At 42.2% G+C, this 19,746-nt stretch overlaps 1 protein-coding gene across 1 annotated transcript in view; it reads left to right on the top strand.

Moving 5' to 3' along the window:
- The window catches only part of LOC124173602 (meteorin-like protein), a 52,624-nt gene extending 44,392 nt beyond the window's left edge, over nt 1-8,232 (top strand). Inside the window, exons 2-4 of the mRNA XM_046553029.1 lie at nt 4,815-5,230; nt 6,060-6,116; nt 6,236-8,232. Coding sequence (XP_046408985.1) covers nt 4,815-5,230; nt 6,060-6,116; nt 6,236-6,642 — 880 coding nt within the window. The 3' untranslated portion in view covers nt 6,643-8,232. The remainder of the gene's footprint in view (nt 1-4,814; nt 5,231-6,059; nt 6,117-6,235) is intronic.
- The last annotated feature ends 11,514 nt before the right edge of the window (nt 8,233-19,746 follow it).

The following is a 19,746-nucleotide window of genomic DNA, read 5'->3' as shown; positions in this document are numbered from 1 at the left end:
AATGTTCCATCCCGAAATGGCTCCGCTTTCGTCTGCGGGAAAACAATGAACAAAAAATGAATGACACTCTTTGCGGTGCCCAGCCATATTGCATAGCATTCGGTCTCTCTGAAACAATCGACACGTACTGTACGCCACCCTGCAGTATTCTAAAGAACCATCGGAAAACTACAGCACAAATTTATTTTATTAAGATGTGTTTTTTTTCCTGTGCGGTTGCCTTTATGCTATGTCCGGAGCCTTCTGCTATGGTTTTGCTAATTGTTACGATCAATGATCGATGTTTCTTGCTAACTATGCAGTTGACGTTACCAATGACCTTAGGACACTGATCTAACGCAAAATGCGCTTTATGTGTCGCAATTATTTTTCGCTCGATCACCCGGCCTTTGCGCTCGTGTTGAGCGTAGGAAAGCGAGCAGCTCGAGAGGCATCAAATGGCGGTCGTAAAGCGCCATCGGCCGAATGTGAAAGTGCCTCCCCAATCGCCAGAGCTCTTTATTTCGGTGAAAATCGACAATCCACATTTCCTTCCCTTCATTGTGGTCTGACATCAGGGAGATTTCGGCGTCGGCATCACGTGATGAAAATTTCAACGCTCAATAGCACTACGCTATTATGATTTCGCAACTGCGACCTCATTAGGGTCGACCGTACGAGAACAAGCTTTATTTGTATGTTTTTTTTTTAGCCCCGCGACTGCGGACCACGGTGGAATTTCGTCTCTTTCAAAGTCTTTTTGGGTTTAATCAACAAATACGGCTCCAGGGAGAGAGGCAGGCTGTAAAAACCACTTGGCATGGCGGTCGTGAGATCGTTCCCGTTACTTTAAGACTGGCGATTGAACGCTTTGCAGCAGTCAGATTTTTTGCTCGCTGGAGAACTAAGCTGGAAAAATTGGAGTGGGGGGCAGATTTCTAGTTATCTCGTTGGTGTCTGAGTCGATCCAGGGGAAAGCTGTGAGAGCCTGAATTGTGAATAATTACGAGGCTTCAGCTAAGAAATGCATCGCTTTCCTGAAAAGTCCTAAATTAGCTTCTCTCGTTTTCCTTAAGCGATTCTTGTTGAGATCGGTGGACTTCGTTTCTGCACTTATGAGAAAACTGTTATTGCTACGATTATCATTTGAAGTACCATTTAGAACTGAAACATTCTGCAGGCTTTCGTGCTGTTATCATAGTGGATGAAAAGAAAAATATTGGGAATTAAACATTTATAAACAACAGCTATTTGACCGATTTCACCGTCGTGTAATCACCTACGTGTTTGATAAATTGTGATTGTAGCTGATGATGACATTCTGCGTCGAAGCAATGTTCGGTTAAATGAATTGCGTGACGAGTGTCCTTGCTTCTCACTCTCAGTCATCAGCAAATTCCACCAAATCACCGCCAAAACCACCTCAGGGCGCATTGGTGTGGGCTGAAAAGCGAATCCGCCGTTTCGGCAATAGAAAATATTGAAAATGAGTACCACAACATGGTACCTGTGGTGACAAAGAATCCGCATACACCTTATAAAACAATTGCTTTCATAGCGTGCTATACGGGAGTCGTAAATGTTATTTATAATGTGGTCTTTTGAGGTGTGCCCTCACTGAGATTCCTACGTTTTGTTTGAACATCGATTTCATAATAATGTGCATCCTTACGTCAATTGTACACTTACGTATTCGTACGCAATCTCCAATTGAAATTCCCCCCCACTTGATGCGCCTTGGTATGCGAGTGCCTTCTCAGCAGCTCCGCCCCTGGGGGCAGCAGCCCCGCCCCAGGGGGCAGCGACACTCTGCTCTCGGTCCAGTCTCACGTGTATCTGAATTCATCGTCCCCGCTAAACTTAAGTGTGGTCGCCGAAGGTATTCTTGATCCTGGCCATAGTTGTTTTCCACCTCCATGCTGCGTAATTCATCGAATCCAAGCCAGGTTCACCTTATTTGCTCCATGTTATCGCAAACTATTTCCTGAACGTAAACCGGCAGCTCTTCTTTGAGATGAATGCTGCTTGAACTTGTTTTAGCAGTAATCGGAACAATATGTTCTTCGCCCGAAACTGAAGGACGTGAACAAATGGCATACCATTGAGCGAGTCCCTCTTACATCATTTGCATAAGCGTGAATATTTATCTTCTTGTTTACATGTTATTAGTCGTATTTATTCAAGCTCTGCTGAGCGATCCCTCCGGCTGCCCTCGCTTCCAAGGGCTCAACCCTTCCACCTCTGCGATGCGTGTTCTCCTGCTCTGGAGTGCTCCGTCCAGAGTGTCCAGTCCAGTGTGTGTGTGTGTGTGAGTGAGTGCTGGAAACGGCAATTAACCCTAAAAGCGCAATAGCGGATTCCGTAGTAGCGGCACGTTGCTCTCCAACCGCCGCTTTTATTTTTTCGAAACGAGAGAGAGGAAAAAAACCATTTGAAAACCTCCTCGCGTCCCTCCTCTCACTGTGGGAAAATCTCTCGGCCTATCCTTCAACCCACTCTTATTTGTGCTTGCTCACGCTCTACCCCCACCTCTCCTCCAGATTCTACCCCGCCCCCTACTCAGAGCCCCCTGCCCCTTTCCCTTAGGAATGGAACATCAACACGATAAGAAAGCCATCATCAGATCAGTGGCTGATGAACTCGCATTGTGCAAATTCAGAAAGCCGCACGAAGCAAGCAATACTCCAAGCAGTCACGCCCGCGGGTGCAAAGTTATTGCCTCCCAAAATGGAAACTGCGTCCCGATTTCCACTTGTATGTTCTGCCAGGATTGGTGGTGTAAGTGGTAACATACCTGCAATGCTGGCAATCAAGATACCCGGATTCAAATCCCAGCTCAGCCGAATTATTGAAGTCTTGGCGAATTCCATCCCTGGTGTAAAAATCACGTCAATCAGAAAACAACTTGGTACTTCTCCAGACTATTTTGTGTACTCAGATTGTTTCGACGTATTCCGCGTCGTGTTTACCATTTCGTCCTTACACATTGCACAAGTATTGGGAAATAAACGTGAGTTACCGAAAGTGAATAATTGGGAAAATTACAAATTTTGTCATTCTTTTTAAGATGAGCTCTCGCTGTCAATCATTCTAATATCTATTACTGCAGCCATCGATAATTGTAAATCGTGAATTGTTCCCACTGGTGATTTTTGTTCCGCATCAATTCTGGAGAAAGTATTAGGTTTGTTTGCGCAAAATATTTTTAATAGTAATGTAATATGACATAATATAGGTATATAGTGAATAAGCGTTGATACTATACATATATTTTAACCGCTAGCTCCAAAGCCAATGGATTTTATTGAAAAATGAGGCTGTGTGCCAGAATGTAGGGATTAATTGTGACTTGGCTTACGTTTTGGCAAAAATTGAGAAATGTCTGGAGAGAAGAGAGCTTCCTTGGGCCCAGCCCATTTTTACGTGAACTGATGTAGTTTCAGTTAGTCTCGGCACGTTCGCTGCCGTTACAATTACACCTCCGCAGCCCTCGCACTTATAATCGAATCGCTTTGCACGTTTCAATCATTTAACGTTGACTTATGTAAATACTGTACCTTATGTACCGAATAATGAGACTCAAGACTAAATAACATTATTCGAGAAGAATTATTTTTGAAATACTATAATAATAAATGGAAAGGCAGAGTGCAAAAGTCGCGATTATATCTGGTATGCATGATTTGTGTTCATTTCTATGCTGTGGGACATTCGCGAGCAGGCTCTCATTGGGGTTTTGTCTGAGTTGCATTTTGGGATAGAGTTCACCATTTAAATTCAATGTTGTTGGAGAAAAACTTCTCGACTTTCAAGTAATCCTGTCGACCTCTTTCAAGTAATCCTCTCTTCACCGCATTGAAGAGGGATTTGTATTCTTGGATAGAAAGGCTCCCTCCCACCACGACTCGTCTTCCCCACGGCGATTTTTGATCCGCACGAAATATTCCGGAAGTCGCCGGATGTCCTTTCTTTGCACTCTGGCAATATCTATTTCGGGATGCTCTCTCAGGATGGGGGTCTAGGCTTCGAGACCCGTTCCACCACGTCATACCCTCGGCCATCCGGTTTCCTCCGCCCACACGACACAGGCCACTGGCCGCCTTCCCGGAGGACGACGCCTTTGCCGAGAGGAGATTTCTCCCCCGGTCGCCCTTGCAGCCTTTGTCGGTGCTCGAGGACTGCGCGTCCCGCGGGCCTGCGTCCCTTAATCGGACGGGACCGAAGTCCCGGCGCTGCTCCCCTTCCGAATCTGGACTGAGCGCTTTGCCTTCCTTGGCAGTCGCGCTCTCCGCAGTCGCCGCTACCTTTCGAGTCGATGCGATCGCCAAAAAGGCAGCTGCACACGAGTGTACACTTGCTTTGACAAATGCTCCGTTAAGAGAACCTACGCTAGCGTTATTTTTACGGCCTAAGGAGGGATGCATGAAGGATTATGAGAAACAGCAACTGTGCTCATCGGCCTTCCATTAATATGTAGCAATTTATTGCCGTGGAGATTTTGGAAAATAGATTGAATGCTCTGTTCGACGCTTTCACGTGATATGGCGGGATAAAAAAATTATATCATGTCATAAATTTTTATGCTTGATTTTTGCATGGTGTGGACAAATATTGACTGCCTGTGGGTGTACAATTTCGAAAATATTCATTCGTTCCCAAATTCCGCCAATGATTCCTCCTCATCTATCGTGACAATTAATTTTTTATTTTTGTTTAATTGATTGAGATAAATTTTTTGAGATGTATATTTGAAATGAGGTCATAAGGTAGTGTCTGAAACTAAGAGCAGCTCTTTGCAAATCCCATCACGTCCATTCCCTTCCTTTCTTCCGCAGTGGGCTGATGGCTGAGTCGGAGGTCGTGAGAGACGGAGGTGGAGTCGGGGTGCGGCCCGTCTATCTGCGCTGCTCGCAGGGTGCCGTCTCGTGGGCGTACCCTCGTGGGGCTCTCCGGGTGCTGCTGCGGCTCGCGGGCGGCGAAGGCGACTTCCGTGGCTGCGTGCGCGTGGGCCGCACGTGGCGCGGGGCGCGGCTCTTCCTGGAGGGCGTCCGCGCGCTGCACCCGCTCTTCCCGGAGGAGGGCCAGGCGCGGGGATCTGGGGTGCGGTGCTTCCAGAGCCGGCGCGGGCAGGCGGCGCTGTATGTGGAGGCGACGCCTGGCGGCCAGTCGCCCAGGGGGCGCACCGTTGCTTCCTTCGAGTACCATCTGCAGCCGCTGCCCAGTGGCGCCAAGACCTTCGATCCCTCCGAAGGTGAGTGCTCTCCTTAATCTGCATTTCCCTCGTTTTTAGATTATCCATTTTCATGGAATGTGTGTCTAGGCTAGAAACGTTCAAAAAAGCAAGAAAGCCGATTTAAATCGGCTGAAGCGCCCAACAGTCCCTGCTAAAGGGCGAGATACTTGAGTTTAAATATTATATTTCAATAAATAGTCGATCGGTTTTAATACATCAAACTGGAAATGTAAGGAAATGCATTTTTATTTGTTCTCAATATCATTAGCAACTCATTGTTGCATTCGTTCATTTTTCTTCGAATTTTCTTCGCTTGCATGAAAAAGGATGTGGCAGTTGACGCTGGGAAAATAGAAGCTCCACTTACAAAGCACTATTTTTCCTCGAACTTCTCCGTGACTTCATAAGATAGCCCACGAATTGCAGAACGGACTTTCTTAAATCCACATCCCAGAGTAGGACCTCTATATACTTGTATGAACGTCATAAATTCTTGTTCGAATACCTCCACTATTTTCGTTATTGATAGAACATTTCAAATCGTTATCTTCACCATATACATGTACGTTTGCTACTCATGGTAAACACAGATTCAATGGCTGGCAATTCTACCGCATATGAGATGCCACCCTCTGCAAGTGGGTACCTTTGTAATGTTTTTTTGGCCTTAGTGGTTTTCCAGGGATTTTAATGCACATTAAAGATCGTTCATTATTTAGTATCCAAGATAGATTTCAGTAAATATTGACAAGCACTCAATTATGGGATGATATTATGCTGCAATGGCCATACATTAACAAATCCCTCCTGGCAAATCCTGGCTAACGGATCCTCTCTTCTCTTGCAGAATGCAGACCGTGTACCATGGAGGAGATGACGCACGCCTTCTGCAGCAGTGATCTCGGTGAGTACATTCCCCCGTCGCCGCCATCCCCTACTTCTCTTTGCGCGCATTTGAATTTATGTTCGCTCCATCCCCTCCCATTGCTGACTCCTCCTGACGTCTCCCTTTGCCCTCCACAGTGACCCGGGGCAGCATCCGCAGCGTGGAGAGCCGCGACGACCCCGACACCTCGGAGCTCAAGGTGCGCGTCACCAAGCTGATTCGGCGGACGCGGGCGCCGCCTCCCGCGCTCGAGGGGGACCCCGCGCTCGACGAGGACGAGATCCACGAGGAGCAGCAACAGCAACCCAGGGATAAGGGTGGTGCTGGGTGGTGGTCGGGTGCGGCGGCCGACAGAGGCGCCTCGGTCACGCTGCACGTCCCGGCGCACTGCGGGGCGCGCCACGGTGCGGGCGAGTTCGTGTTCATGGCGCAGCGGAAGCTGGGTCAGCTGCGCCTCCGGTGCGCGCCGCGCCTCGAAGACTGGGCCGAGCTGGCGCGCAGGGCCAACCGCCTCGCCGCCTCGCCATGCGTCCTCCAGGCGTGACGCAAGCAGCGAGGCCAAATCACCGTGAACGGCTCGAATCACCACTACTAGTGTCTGCTCGCGTCTGTGCCATATGACGTCAAAGGACGAGCGGCGGCCGTTGAAGTCGCTCGGGTCGTATGAGTAGTCAGCGGGCGTTGAAGTCACCAGCGTCGGAGGCAGCAGCGTTTGCTCGCGTTTAAAGTGCCATTTGAGGTCAAAGACTCGAGTGGCGGGTCAACGGAATTGGAGTGCCGTGTGGGTGAAAGGCGGTGGTCGCTCTGGCGTCGTCTACAGCAACTTCTCGTGCAGTACTTAGTTATCGAGGGGAAGCAGTTGTTGTGTAAATAATTCCGTCTCGGTGCTCGGGACAAGTGATTATGTGGAATTGTCGGAAATGCCACTCCGCGAGCAATTTCCGAATGAAATAACGCTCGCGCGCGCGATCGACGATTCCCTCGGAGGATAAGGCAGGGCGGACCATTGTGCGTCTACCTTAAACGAAGCCCCTTGATGATGCGAGCCCTGAAAGGGAGATCTCAAAGTAATCCTTAATTAGTGTTGTGTTCTGTTCAATAAAACCAATGAGAAGTCATTCTTCGGATTCTGTCGCAGAGAGTTGACTTCTGCTGAGAGGTTGTGTGTGGGTGTGTGTGTGTGTATGGGCTGGACGGGATATAGTCTGCAAATCACGTGATAATCTTTTTGATATGAAGGAATTTTGCCATGAAACGACATTTTGCCATCAGAGTTTTTACTTAAATGTGCCATCAATTGGTTACTTATTATTTGGTGAGGTATCTAGTTTTTGTTTCCTCTGGATTAGCTCTTTGACAGACGAGAGAGCACTTTTAAGTTCTGTTTTCATGATCAAGGCTTGATCGTGGATAAAGATTTTAATGTTTTTTTTATGAAGCATAACGGAGAATTCTTAAAATTATGTGCAATAGGAAACATTGTTTCTTATTTATTTAAAGAGATGTTTATTTTTGTTAATTATCACTCATTATTTACAAAGAGCATTGTTGAAATGCTTGGCTGTTTTGACCTCTTATGCTGAGGTCATCGAAATCAAAACCGTGAGGTCTGAGGCGGGCAATGAGAAGCCATAAGAAGGGATGCCCCTAGATGATTTTTCATTTTTATCTTTCCAATTGAATAACGCACCTCCATACTGTTAGTGAATTCGTCGTGCCAAAACGCTGTTTCATTTGTCTAATTATTGTTCAACTTCTGGACAATTCATGGCTACTTACGTCTGTGAATAATCCTGCTTTGAAAATCTTGATACCTATATCGCTCTATTTCTGCAGCCACCCGGCTGTCTGAGGAAGTTTTTCTTTTAATTTCATTCCTTTTCATTTTTGTGCTTTGTGGTCATGTTCCATGCTGATATTAACCCGTAAGAGTTACTTTTCCATCTTATCATGTTCCTAGAAATGCTGTTTTTTTTAGCTGAAGTTGTTGTGTATAATGAACCAGGCAATGACTTCATTGCCACGGTTGTGTGGATACAATGTTTATAAATCTGTAATTTCCTAAATGTGAATATTATGTTAAAGATTTTATGTAAAAATTGTTATAAATCAAGAATACATTCTATTTCGCTGAGATGGGTGATTTTTTTGTGTGTCAAGGTCCTTTACCCTTATCAAATGGATAATAGCGTTATGCAGCGAACAAATACTGAAAAAAGGATTTCATAAGACGTTGCAAACGTTATTTATGAATATTGAGATAAAAAAGGAAATTTACCGTAAATCGAAAAAAATTAATACATCAAATGAATATCGAATGAATATATGAAATTCTTAATTATTTTACAAATTTAAAATAACTTAAATGTTAACAATTTAAATTACAAAATAATTAAAAATATAAGTAGAACTATTTTTACGATATTGTACAATTTTACGATGACAGTGCAGAGGGATCGCCAGTGATGATCTTGAAAGCAAGGATCCAAGCTGAGGCCAGGTTCTTCTCGGCAATCAGCAGAGAAGGTGTTGACCAGGGTCTTACTCCCAATCTTTGAGCACTGCATGCGTTGTTTTTGTACCTTCTCTTATTCCTCTTTTCGAAATTCTTCGTAATTGATAATATGGAAGAACCTCGTGATAAAGGCCAATTTCTTTTTGTTTGGCCCTGGCGAAGGTGTCTGTTATAGGCAACTTGAATGAGTTCAAGCTCAGTTTTGCGAGCCAGGCTTTTGGTCCAGGAGATAGGAATTCAAAAGCATTATATGCATTACATCCATAATCCATAATCTCCGGAACCTTGTAAAATGTTTATGATCACAGAGAACATATGCCATGGCCGATGCGGACATTGCCCCCCACGAATCCATTACATGACGAGATAACCTTCTTACCGTCTTGCCAAATAAGCATTATGCAGACAATGTCAATCCTGTTCCGATTTAATATGCTCTACATAATTAAGTATTTGTCTATTATCTGTTCAATCAAAAAGAATAACCAAAGCGTGATGCCCTTCCTTCTTCCGCAGCTGAAAGATTGCCGAGATGGGTGGCTCACTCCACACTAAAATTAAATTATCCTGAATTTTAATTGCACGAGACTTCGAGCTAGTGTTTATTTTATTTTTAATTAATGAAAATAAAAATTCTTCGTAAACAATAACTAAATATAAGAGTATAAAAATTTGAGATTCTACGTAATAGAACTTACTTGTATCAAAGAATTCCGTTCCAAATTACCGGAGGCAAAAAAATCATCGGTAAATTTATGCCTATTGAAATAGAGGATGCTTAGCAATGAATTAGTTGAGACATGTTGAAAATAGAGAAATTATTTACTACACTAACAACACAATTAAGTGAAAATAACCTCGTAAAAAAGTGCACGAACTTTGGCAGGGCTCCGACGATAGAGAAAAGCTAGAAACGAGAACCGACGCGAACTGTAGATGCCTGAGAACCGTTCTACTTTAGTTATGAATGGTGAGCACATATTGAAGAATGGAAGGAAGCCTCAGTCTTTCTATGACGGTAGCAGAACCGCTCACTTGTAGGCCCTCTTTTGTGGAATTCTGCCACTGGAAAAGGATCGAGACTTAGTTGCAGCATGTATCTGTAGCTAGGTTAGAGGGGATGTCCATGGCCGTCTCAGTGTTACGACATTCAGAATGAAACAAGTGACCACAATCAACTATTCGAACTAAATGAATCAAAATGAACACTGCATGACAGCAAACCGAATACTAATACGATAGAAAATAATATGACAAGCAATAAATCCATGGAAGATTGCCCTCCGTAAATCTGCAGGTCATGATAATGGTAAATCATTAGAAAATCCGAAATTATGCGGATTTTTTCCTGTGATTTTAATTGTGCAATTCCGAGGAAAAATTGTAATTTTTAATAATGCAATCGTGAAAATCTTGTTTCACTTCAATTGCATTTGCCAAAACAAACATATTATTTTTTTGCTCTTTTTACGTCATGCCATCCTTGAAATTCTTTAAATGTCATTATTATGTTCGTTATTGATTTTTTTCATATCTCACAGTGATAAGAGCAGAACCTCTAGCGAGGGCTGTTACAACTGGTCCATTCTTTCCATGTGCTTCCATTTCCCTTCGTGCGACGATTCAATATTAACTAAATGGTCGAAATGAAGCATTTGAGTCATAGTGATCCATATAAAACGAACGTTGCGATTCAATCGAGACGGTTTATTGAAATGAGCCATTCAAAATGAGCGATTCACAGATGAACGACTCAGCTCAAATGGATGCGTGCTCTCACTACGAGACGAGCGTTCATTTAAATAGTGGTTCCCAAAGTGGGCGCTACCGCCCCCTGGGGGGCGTTGCTGTAGTCTATGGGGGCGAAAGGGGGGCGCCGGAGGGTCCTGATAATGTGACAAATGCGAAGGCTCCGTAACCTTCCTTTTGTATTTGTTTTCCAGCTTTGTTTCTGAAGTTTACTTTTTGCCCGCATCTGGAAGTAATTTAAACCATGTGTTTTCTAGCATTTTAAAGTAAGAACGGTTGAAAAATATTTCCAAGCCTTTCTAGCACAAGCGAAATGTTTGAAGGGGCTTAGTATCATTTGGTTTATCGTTGGTACAACTTCACGACACAGAGAACACCGGCAGCAAAGTTCAGTGTGAATAAAACTGTTGTGAATGCGGAGAGGAATCAGGTCATCTAGATTCGGTAGTTTTACACCAAATAGTTACCAGAATAATCATTTTCCAAAGTCTGTTCCAGCGATATAATCGAGGCTATTATGGTAAGTGATTTTTCATTCTTCAGATGATATCGTAATAGTACTATTATGTAATATTTTGTATTATTTTACGATGGCGAAGTATATTACAAAAATAAACGGCTAAACCGCTAAACCAGTATATTGTTTACGTTTTCATTAAATGGTACTAAATTATTTGAAACGAGGACCTATTCTCTCATACTTCGTATATATACGATTAAATTTTGCCTATGCTGGTTGGATATCAATTCAATAAATTCCCGGTTTACTGATCTAAGTCAATCGGTCACAATTTTTCTGATATTGTGCATTTCCTTGGAGCTTTTTCAAACAATGGGTAATATTCACAATAATTCTTTGAATAAAAAGAACGCATTGTAAAAATCAAGAAATCGAACCCGTCGACGAAAGGAATAGTTCCTTGATCAGCTTAGGAAAAAATATAGCCACCAACAAAGATCATTATGAAATACTTCCTTCAAAGTTAATCAGCCATTATAACGGAATACTTAAAGCTAATCCAGCTCCTAAAAAAGCGAAGCGCCATAGAATAAGTGGCTCAGATACAAAGGTATTTAATGAGGCGAGAAATTTAAAAACTATTGTGGTGAATTGTGGAAGCATTCGTAAAAAAAAACAGGCAGAGTTTTTAAGTAGTTCTTTTGCGCTCGTTGAAGCACTTGCTCGGAACTACTACTCGGAACCATGAGTTGGGAAAGCGAAGAGATCATCATTCATAGAGCATATTCGGGATACAATAGGAAAAGTGAATATAATGCAAGGATTGAATAGCAGAACTCTAAGAGGATGCCCACCAAAAGTCAAAGAAATAGATTATTTTTTGTTAGTTCAGCCCACAGTTGAATACTGAGTGATCGCCTTCACTAGTCCTTAAACATTGTAATTACAGCAGTTAACAAAATTAAATTTATGCTGTTAATGATCGACTCTTTCGAGAGTTGTGTGATGAGAACTACGAAGATTTAAATCTTTTGTTACTACATACGAAAGTTCGTTGGCTGTCAAAAGGCAACTGTATAAAGCGCTTCTATAAACTTTTTGACACTGTCGTGCAGTTTTTTGAGGAGAAATATGCTCTTCTCAGCAACAACCTTAGAGAGATTATGAGTGACGTTGCATTTTTGGCTGAACTTTTTGGAAAGTTTAATGAAATGAATTTACAATTGCAGGGAAACGACAAAAATCTTATAAAGGCAAAATCTGTGGTGATTGTGTTTATTCCCAAGTTGATTTTATTAAGTTACAACATAGGCCGCCGCGAGCTTTATCAATTTCCTTCCCTGCTTGAGCTAGAAGAGCAAGATGGTTTATGTGATGATGATTTGAGCGTCTTTTGCGACCATTTGGCTACCTTACATAAAAATATGACGCAAAGACTTGAGGATCTTCTTTTGTTGGAAATACCAGACTGGGTGATAAATCCGTTTGTAGATACTGAGGAAATTGGGGTATCAGAGGAAGAATTAATTGTACTACAAAATGACATTGAATTTAAACCAAAGGTTAAGAAAAATAATCAAGAGTTTTGGCTACAGAAGGAGATTTCCAATCGTTATCCTGCATTATGGATGGTGGTTAAAAAAACTCCGTCTTGCATTTCCGACTTCATATTTGGTGGAAAGTGGTTTTTGTGCGGTCACTCAGCTTAATTCCAAGCAGAGAAACAGACTTCAGGTTTGCGAACGCGGTGATTTAAGACTTCTGCTAAGTGACATTAAACCGGACGTTGGAAAATTTGAATCATGTTATCAAGCTCATCCTTCACATTAAAATTTTATTTGATGGAAATATGTAATTTATTTTAGCAATAGAATCTTCTTAAATGACTTCTACGCCATGAACAACTATAATAAAAAGTCACTTAATTTTTAAAATAATTTTAACAAAAGAGGATTATTCATTCCATTACTATAAATGGAAAATTTTCATACCATTTAATTGCTTAATTTAAGTAAAAAATGACATGTAAGATTCTAAAAAAAGATCTCTTAAAATCATTTATTTTTATGTCAAAAGTATATTCTCAGTTAAAATCCTTTTATTGTGTATTAAATCATTTGCATAAATGATTAAAAAACTATACATCCATTGGATTTTAAATAAATATTTAATTAGTCATTGTTTTTAATTTTATTATTACAACGTTCCTCCTTTTGTTTATTATTATATGATTTTGATTATTGTTTGAAAGATACCGATTAGGGGGGCGTTGAGTATAGGTTTATGGATCCAATTTATGGGCGGTGGCTCGAAAAAGTTTGGGAAACACTGATTTAAATCATCATATTGATAAGGAAACAGACTTTTAAACAGCTCATTCGCAATTTTTTAATTATTATTAATGATTATAATTCAATATACAGAGACCCGTACTTTTTCCGTTTCGAATCCGTGTTAAGGTATTCACAGCCAAAAAAATGTTCATCCTTCCGCAGATACGTTGATGACGTCACAAGCTCCTGCTTCACTGTTTCTCCGCTACTCTTACTCATCGCGCATCGGCCTCGCGTGGCTCGTGGTTGTCCTGTCTTTTAAGCTATCGCAATCAACAGTTAAATCTCAAATAGATAATCAACCGGAGCTCTAATGTCATCTCCAACTCTTAGAAAATGGGCGGAAAAGTTCACTTTTCTTTTTAATTATATTCTAAGTAGAGAATGGGTAAAAGGGAGAATGGGTAAAAGGGAGAATGGATGCATTTATTCGGCGTGCTCTGCCTTCTTATGTGTCAATCCATCGAATTCTTATCATAAATGTTTCAAAAGTGCTTTCGGGAGTTCAGTCATGATCAGAGGGTCCCGTATTCAAATATAGAATATGATTTTTTAAATCTGGTGAATTTTTAAACATTTAGAGGTCACTCAAAAGCACTAAATGCTATTAAAACTCATGTTCTTGAATAGAACATCCGAGTTCATTTATAAAGCTAAAATGAAATGTTATAGAGTTCATAAATGTTATAAGGCCCATAATTTACTCCGCCTTGGCATCCGAGACACCTTTATCGAGAAAAAAAATATCTAAGCATCCGATACGTCGGCCCCTACAAATAGTGTGCCACGTCCAACGGCTCGCGGGCCGCACTCTCGCAGCCAGTTGATTGGTCGTGCGCCCTGCGCATCCTTCCTGGCCGAGGGACAAGAAAACAACCTCTCGTTGGCAATAATGGCAAAATGATATAATAATTATTCCAGAAACATTGAACTCCGTATACTCTCTAATTAAATGTAATTATTGTCCTTACTAATATCATGCGCTTTCGTAAATTTTCCATCAAGATGGACAGTGAGTATTATGCCCTATAAATATGAATATCCGGTGTGGAATATACGAATGGATGTTCTGATTTTTTCACCGATGCGTTAGCGAACAAACTGCAGGCGGACGTGTTGAGGCCACACGCATCATATACATCGGCGAAAGAACTTTTAGAGGAGTGATCGCTGCCATTGCTTTTTTAAGATTAACACTTTTCAAAGCTTTGAGATAAAAATTGTCCGTGCCCTTACGTTCTCCGTTCATCGCCCATCATCTCCGTGTACGCGCGCAATCCGTCGCTACAAAGTATTCCACGCTAGTTCCCTCTCCTCCGATTTTCATTTGTTTTGATTCGCAGTGACTCTCGGGAAAGGGTTGACGGCTGGATATGCAGGCCTTCCGGGATCGACTCCGCGTCGGTCCATGCATTTGGACGATAGCTTCGTTGGGATATTCCTCGTCTTCTTCAGGTCGCTGAGTTCTCGAGTCTGAGTTCCGACTCAGCGACCTAAAGAAGACGAGGACAATCCCAGCGAAACTGACTTGAACCTTCACGACAAAAAAATCACCCGCGAATGCCAACAACATTATGAATATCGCAGGGACTCGAAACATTCTTCGAGTGCGATCGAAGTTCATGAAGTTTTTGAGGCGGCGACTAAATATGATATTGACGGCTCGCCACGAAGAACAGTGCCCATTCGACGTTCGACGCCTCACTTTCTTTCCTGCATAACGTTGAGGATGCGCTTTGGTCGGGCGCAAGGCTCCAAGGGTAGTATTAGACGGTGCAGTCTCCAATGAGGTTAGAGTCACTTCTGGCGTCCCTCAGGGTAGTGTCATTGGACCACTCCTATTCCTTCTTTATATAAACGACATTGGCGAAGTAGTACACAGTAAGTTACGATTATTTGCAGACGACGCTGTAGTTTACAGAGAAATCCGTTCCAGCAAAGATATAGATGAACTTACGAATGACCTTGCAGCTATCCAAGCTTGGTGCAATGCTTGGCAGTTAGAATTAAATTTGGAAAAATGCGTCGTAATGAATTTCTGGAAGAACAACAACTCCCTACAACGTAGCTATATCATTCGGGGCACCCAATTAAAGGCAGTTGAATCCGTTAAATATCTAGGAGTTAGACTCAATAATGATCTATCGTGGAATAAACATATTCGAGAAATAACCGGTCAAGCTAATCGTAAAATGGGTTTTGTTAAAAGAATATTAGGAAAGTGCCACGACAAAGTGAGAGAAATTAGCTACTTTTCCCTCGTTTGACCACATTTGGAATACGCTGCCAGTGTTAGGGACCCGCATGAAAAAGGCTTAGTAACAGAGTTAGAACGCGTGCAAAGAAGAGCTGCCAGGTATGTGAAAGGTCGTTACTATAGTCTTTTTAGTGCAACTGACCTATTAGATAAACTCGGATGGGAATCTCTGTCGGACCGTAGATTGAAAAATAGACTAAACCTTGTAGATAAATTCAAAAGCAGTGTCTTTTCTGATGAAGTTAACCATATCTTACGGACGCCAACATACTACGGAAGATCAGATCATATAAATATAGTAAGAGAGATAGATTGCAGAACAGACAGATTCCGAATGTCATTTTTTCCACGATCAATAAGAGATTATAACGGCAGCGATAGACCTCATAAATGCATTGCATGACTTGTAGTGTAGCCAACTAACCTATGTAAAATTTAATGCATGTTTCTTGATTTTATTATTATTTCAAGCAGCATGTAGTAGTATAATTTGTTAGTATGCGTGACGTTTTGTGGACCGTGTGGTGTGCATGTTGGAGTCCAATTGCATGCTGGTGATTGATCACCCCCTGCCAAACACCCTAGAGGTGGCTCGCAGGGTATTATCGAGGTATTATGTAGATGTAGATGAAGGGCACGCGGCCCACGGTCGAGGAATCAAGGAAGAGGCCTTGGGTGCCGCCAGGTGCGCTGCTGTCGGATTGGGCGGGGCGAACAATGGGAGGTGGCCTCGATAATTTCCTCCATAGTGCTTAAATTGTCTTCTTCTCCACAATCCCCGGCAACTGATATATCTGATAGATTATTATGCTAGGCTATCCAGGATAATGAACTAGATATCCGCATCGATTAGTTTTAATCTTCTGTTCAATTTACAGCACCATCTTAATTTGAGGTAAATCTGAAATGTTCCGCTACCAGTCATGGGCAATGATAATAGGCCTCGAAGGAAACCTACCAGCCTAAATTTCTAATGATACAACCGGAATAGGCCCGATTAGGAATATCAATGCAAAAATCGGGAAACCCTCATTTGCGGAGCTTCAGAAGAACTCGCCTGAGGCCAGAGTCAGTCAAGCGGCGTGTGGGCCAATCTATAATACCTATAAAATGGATACGCTCGATTCCACTTACTTCGATGAACCCTCAGGATCTTTCGATGAATCCGCGGAAAGCGAAGTGAACTCTATATTTCAGCTAGGGTTCTGGACCAGCCGCGCGGATGACTTTGCAATGGGTTCAACCTTGGAGTGCATTCGTTAAGAGTGGGAATTCACAAGCAGACTGATCGAGACTCAAGGTCGTCGGCTGGGAAATCAATATTTGTTTCGTGTACCTCGGTACGCTTCCGCCACATTGCCTATGCGGCCTTCATTGAAGTTTCTTGTCATACTTTAGGCCTCCTAATTAGGCCTCATCCATTAGTTCACAGATAATCGCTCTTTCCCACTCAAACGCATCATGTGAATATAATCGCTCATTCAAATCCGTTGTCGCAATTCATCAGTAGATGTCATAGCAAAAATCCTAAGTGGCGACAAAATAATTCTTTCCCCGCCAGTAATCCTGCCGTAACTTTGAAATAAGAAAATGCGAACGTTGCCGCTCATGATAGTTATAACGTTTTTGGAGAGCTGGTTCATTGATTCGTCGAATCGTTTACTGATAGAAATGATCGCTCAAACCGCCAGGAATCACGCAAGCAGCTGAGATGTGGTTACCTGGTATAATTTATCGAACGAAAGCTTGGCTGTCCCCCTACGCTCTTGTAAATGACAAATTGTCGCTGAAATCGATCGAGGAAAATAAAAATCTATGTGGCAACAATTATTCAAAGAAGTGAATAATAAAAAAAAGGAAATAAAATACTTATATTTTTATGCGTTCAAAACGAAATCTTGTTAGCTCAACCCATTTATAAGTTTCTGCTCACACAAGCAGAACACTACCCTCCTCGCCCCCCTCAACAAACACTTGCGCACAATATTAATCAATTGTCAACTGGCTGGTTAGGGTGAACTGGTTCACCGGGAGCGCTGAAATCTCGCCTGCCGCGCATCAATTAATGCGTGGTATATGAGGAAGTAATCAAAAAGGTAAGGGGTGAAGAAAACCTTATTGTTTTAGGTGATTGGAACGCTGTCGTCGGCGAAGGCAAGGATGGAAGAATGACCGGAAAATATGGATTAGGAAATAGAAATGAAAGAGGAGAAAGGCTGTTAGAGTTCTGCACAGAACACAAATTAGTGGTTGCCAACACTCTATTTGAGAATCACATGCGAAGAAGATACACATGGAAAATGCCAGGAGACAAAAGAAGATTTCAACTATACTATATTTTAGTGAAGCAGAGGTTTAGAAACCAGATAAAGGACTGTAAAAGCTACCCGGGGGCAGATATCGTCAGTGATCATAATCTAGTGATGATGAAATGCCATCTGAAATTCAAGAAATTGAAGAAATCAGCAAAGAACACCTGGCAATTAGAGAAACTTAAGGAGCCAAAAAATCAACAGGCCTTTCAAGAAGTAGTGGAGCGCAAGATAGGACTAGATCAGTCTGAAAACTCAGTTGAGAATAACTGGACTACCATAAAAAGTGGATTTCAGGAGGCCGCTAGAGAAGTTCTAGGAAGAAGAAAATGTGTTAAGAAAAAGCCATGGATCACGGATGAAATCCTAGACCTCATTGAAGAATGGAGAAAGTATAGGAATACGAATACTGAGGAAGGACAGGCTTGCTACAAGAGAATAAGGAACGCGATTTGCCGCCAAGCGAGGAAAGCCAGAGAAGCGTGGATAAGGAACATATGTGGGGACGTACAAAATAACCTCGTAAAAGGGAAAGTGGAAGCGGCCTATAGAATAGTGAGGAACCATTTCAAGGAACGAAACACAAAATGTAATAGCATAAGGGAGAGGAATGGAAACATTCTAATTGAAAACGAAGACAAAGCCGAGAAATGGAAGGAATACCTGGAGGAATTATACAACGGGAGCAAACTTAGCTCAAAAGTTCTCGAAGAAAGAGGAAAGTGAAGTTGAAAAGGATGACATTGGAGCAAGCATCTTAAGATCGGAATTTGACGCTGCAGTAAGAGACCTGCGAAAGAATAAGGCCCCAGGAATAGATGACATTCCAGCAGAGTTAATAAAAAAGGCAGGAGAAAAGGTCTTAACTCAACTGTATAAAACTATCTGCGATATGTACTCAACAGGAGATTTACCTAGTGACTTCGAGAAGAACATCATCATTCCCATGCCCAAAAAGAAGAGAGCTGAGAAGTGCGAAGAATTTAGGACCATAAGCCTGACGACACATGCGTCGAAGATTCTGACAAGAATCATTTACAGGAGAATTGAACGAAGAGCAGAAGAATTCCTGGATGAGGACCAATTCGGATTTAGGAAAAGCAGGGGCACAAGGGAAGCAAGCAATTTTGGCTCTTAGGATGATCATAGAGAAGAGAATGGAGAAAAACAAACCAACCTTCATAGCATTTGTCGATTTAGAGAAGGCCTTTGATAACGTGGATTGGAATTCAATGCTTAGAAATTTGAAAGAAATCGGCGTACTCTACAATGATCGTAGAATTATTCATAGTTTGTATAAAAACCAAGTAGCTGTGATCAAACGTGGACCAAACGGTGCAGTAGCAAGAATAAGAAAAGGGGTGAGACATGGTTGTGCGCTTTCCCTCTTAATTTTTAATGTTTACATAGAGAAAACCATCGACAAAATCAAGCCTAAAGCTTCGGGTGTCAATATCCACGGAGAAAAAATTAGTACGCTGCGATTTGCTGACGACATAGCAGTCATAGTCGAGACAGAGAGGGATTTGAAGAAGACGTTGACAAACATGGAGAGGACAATGGCCAGATATCAGCTGAAAATCAATAAAAAGAAGACTAAGATATTAGTTTGCAGCAAAAGAGAGGAGGCTAAAACAAACATCAACCTAGGAAAGCATAAGCTTGAAGAGGTGAACGAGTTTTCTTACCTGGGAAGCCGAATTACCAGCGATGGACGGAGCAAGAAAGAAATACACAGTAGAATAGCGCAGGCGAAGAGGGCTTTCTACAAAAAGAAGAATCTTCTTACAGCTGAAATTACCAGCATAGAAGTAAGGAAACAATTCATCAGATGCTACATATGGAGTATGTTTCTCTATGGAAGCGAGGCTTGGACGTTGACAGCAGCAGAGAAGTCAAGAGTGGAAGCATTCGAAATGTGGTGCTACCGAAGAATGATGAAGATAAAATGGATTGACCGTGTGAGTAACCAGGAAGTGCTAAGGAGAGTAGGAGAAAAGAGAAGCCTCCTATAAACATTAA

This window comes from Ischnura elegans, chromosome 1 (assembly GCF_921293095.1).
Source record: "Ischnura elegans chromosome 1, ioIscEleg1.1, whole genome shotgun sequence".
Taxonomy (NCBI): domain Eukaryota; kingdom Metazoa; phylum Arthropoda; class Insecta; order Odonata; family Coenagrionidae; genus Ischnura; species Ischnura elegans.
This window is presented reverse-complemented; position numbering and strand designations above follow the sequence as displayed.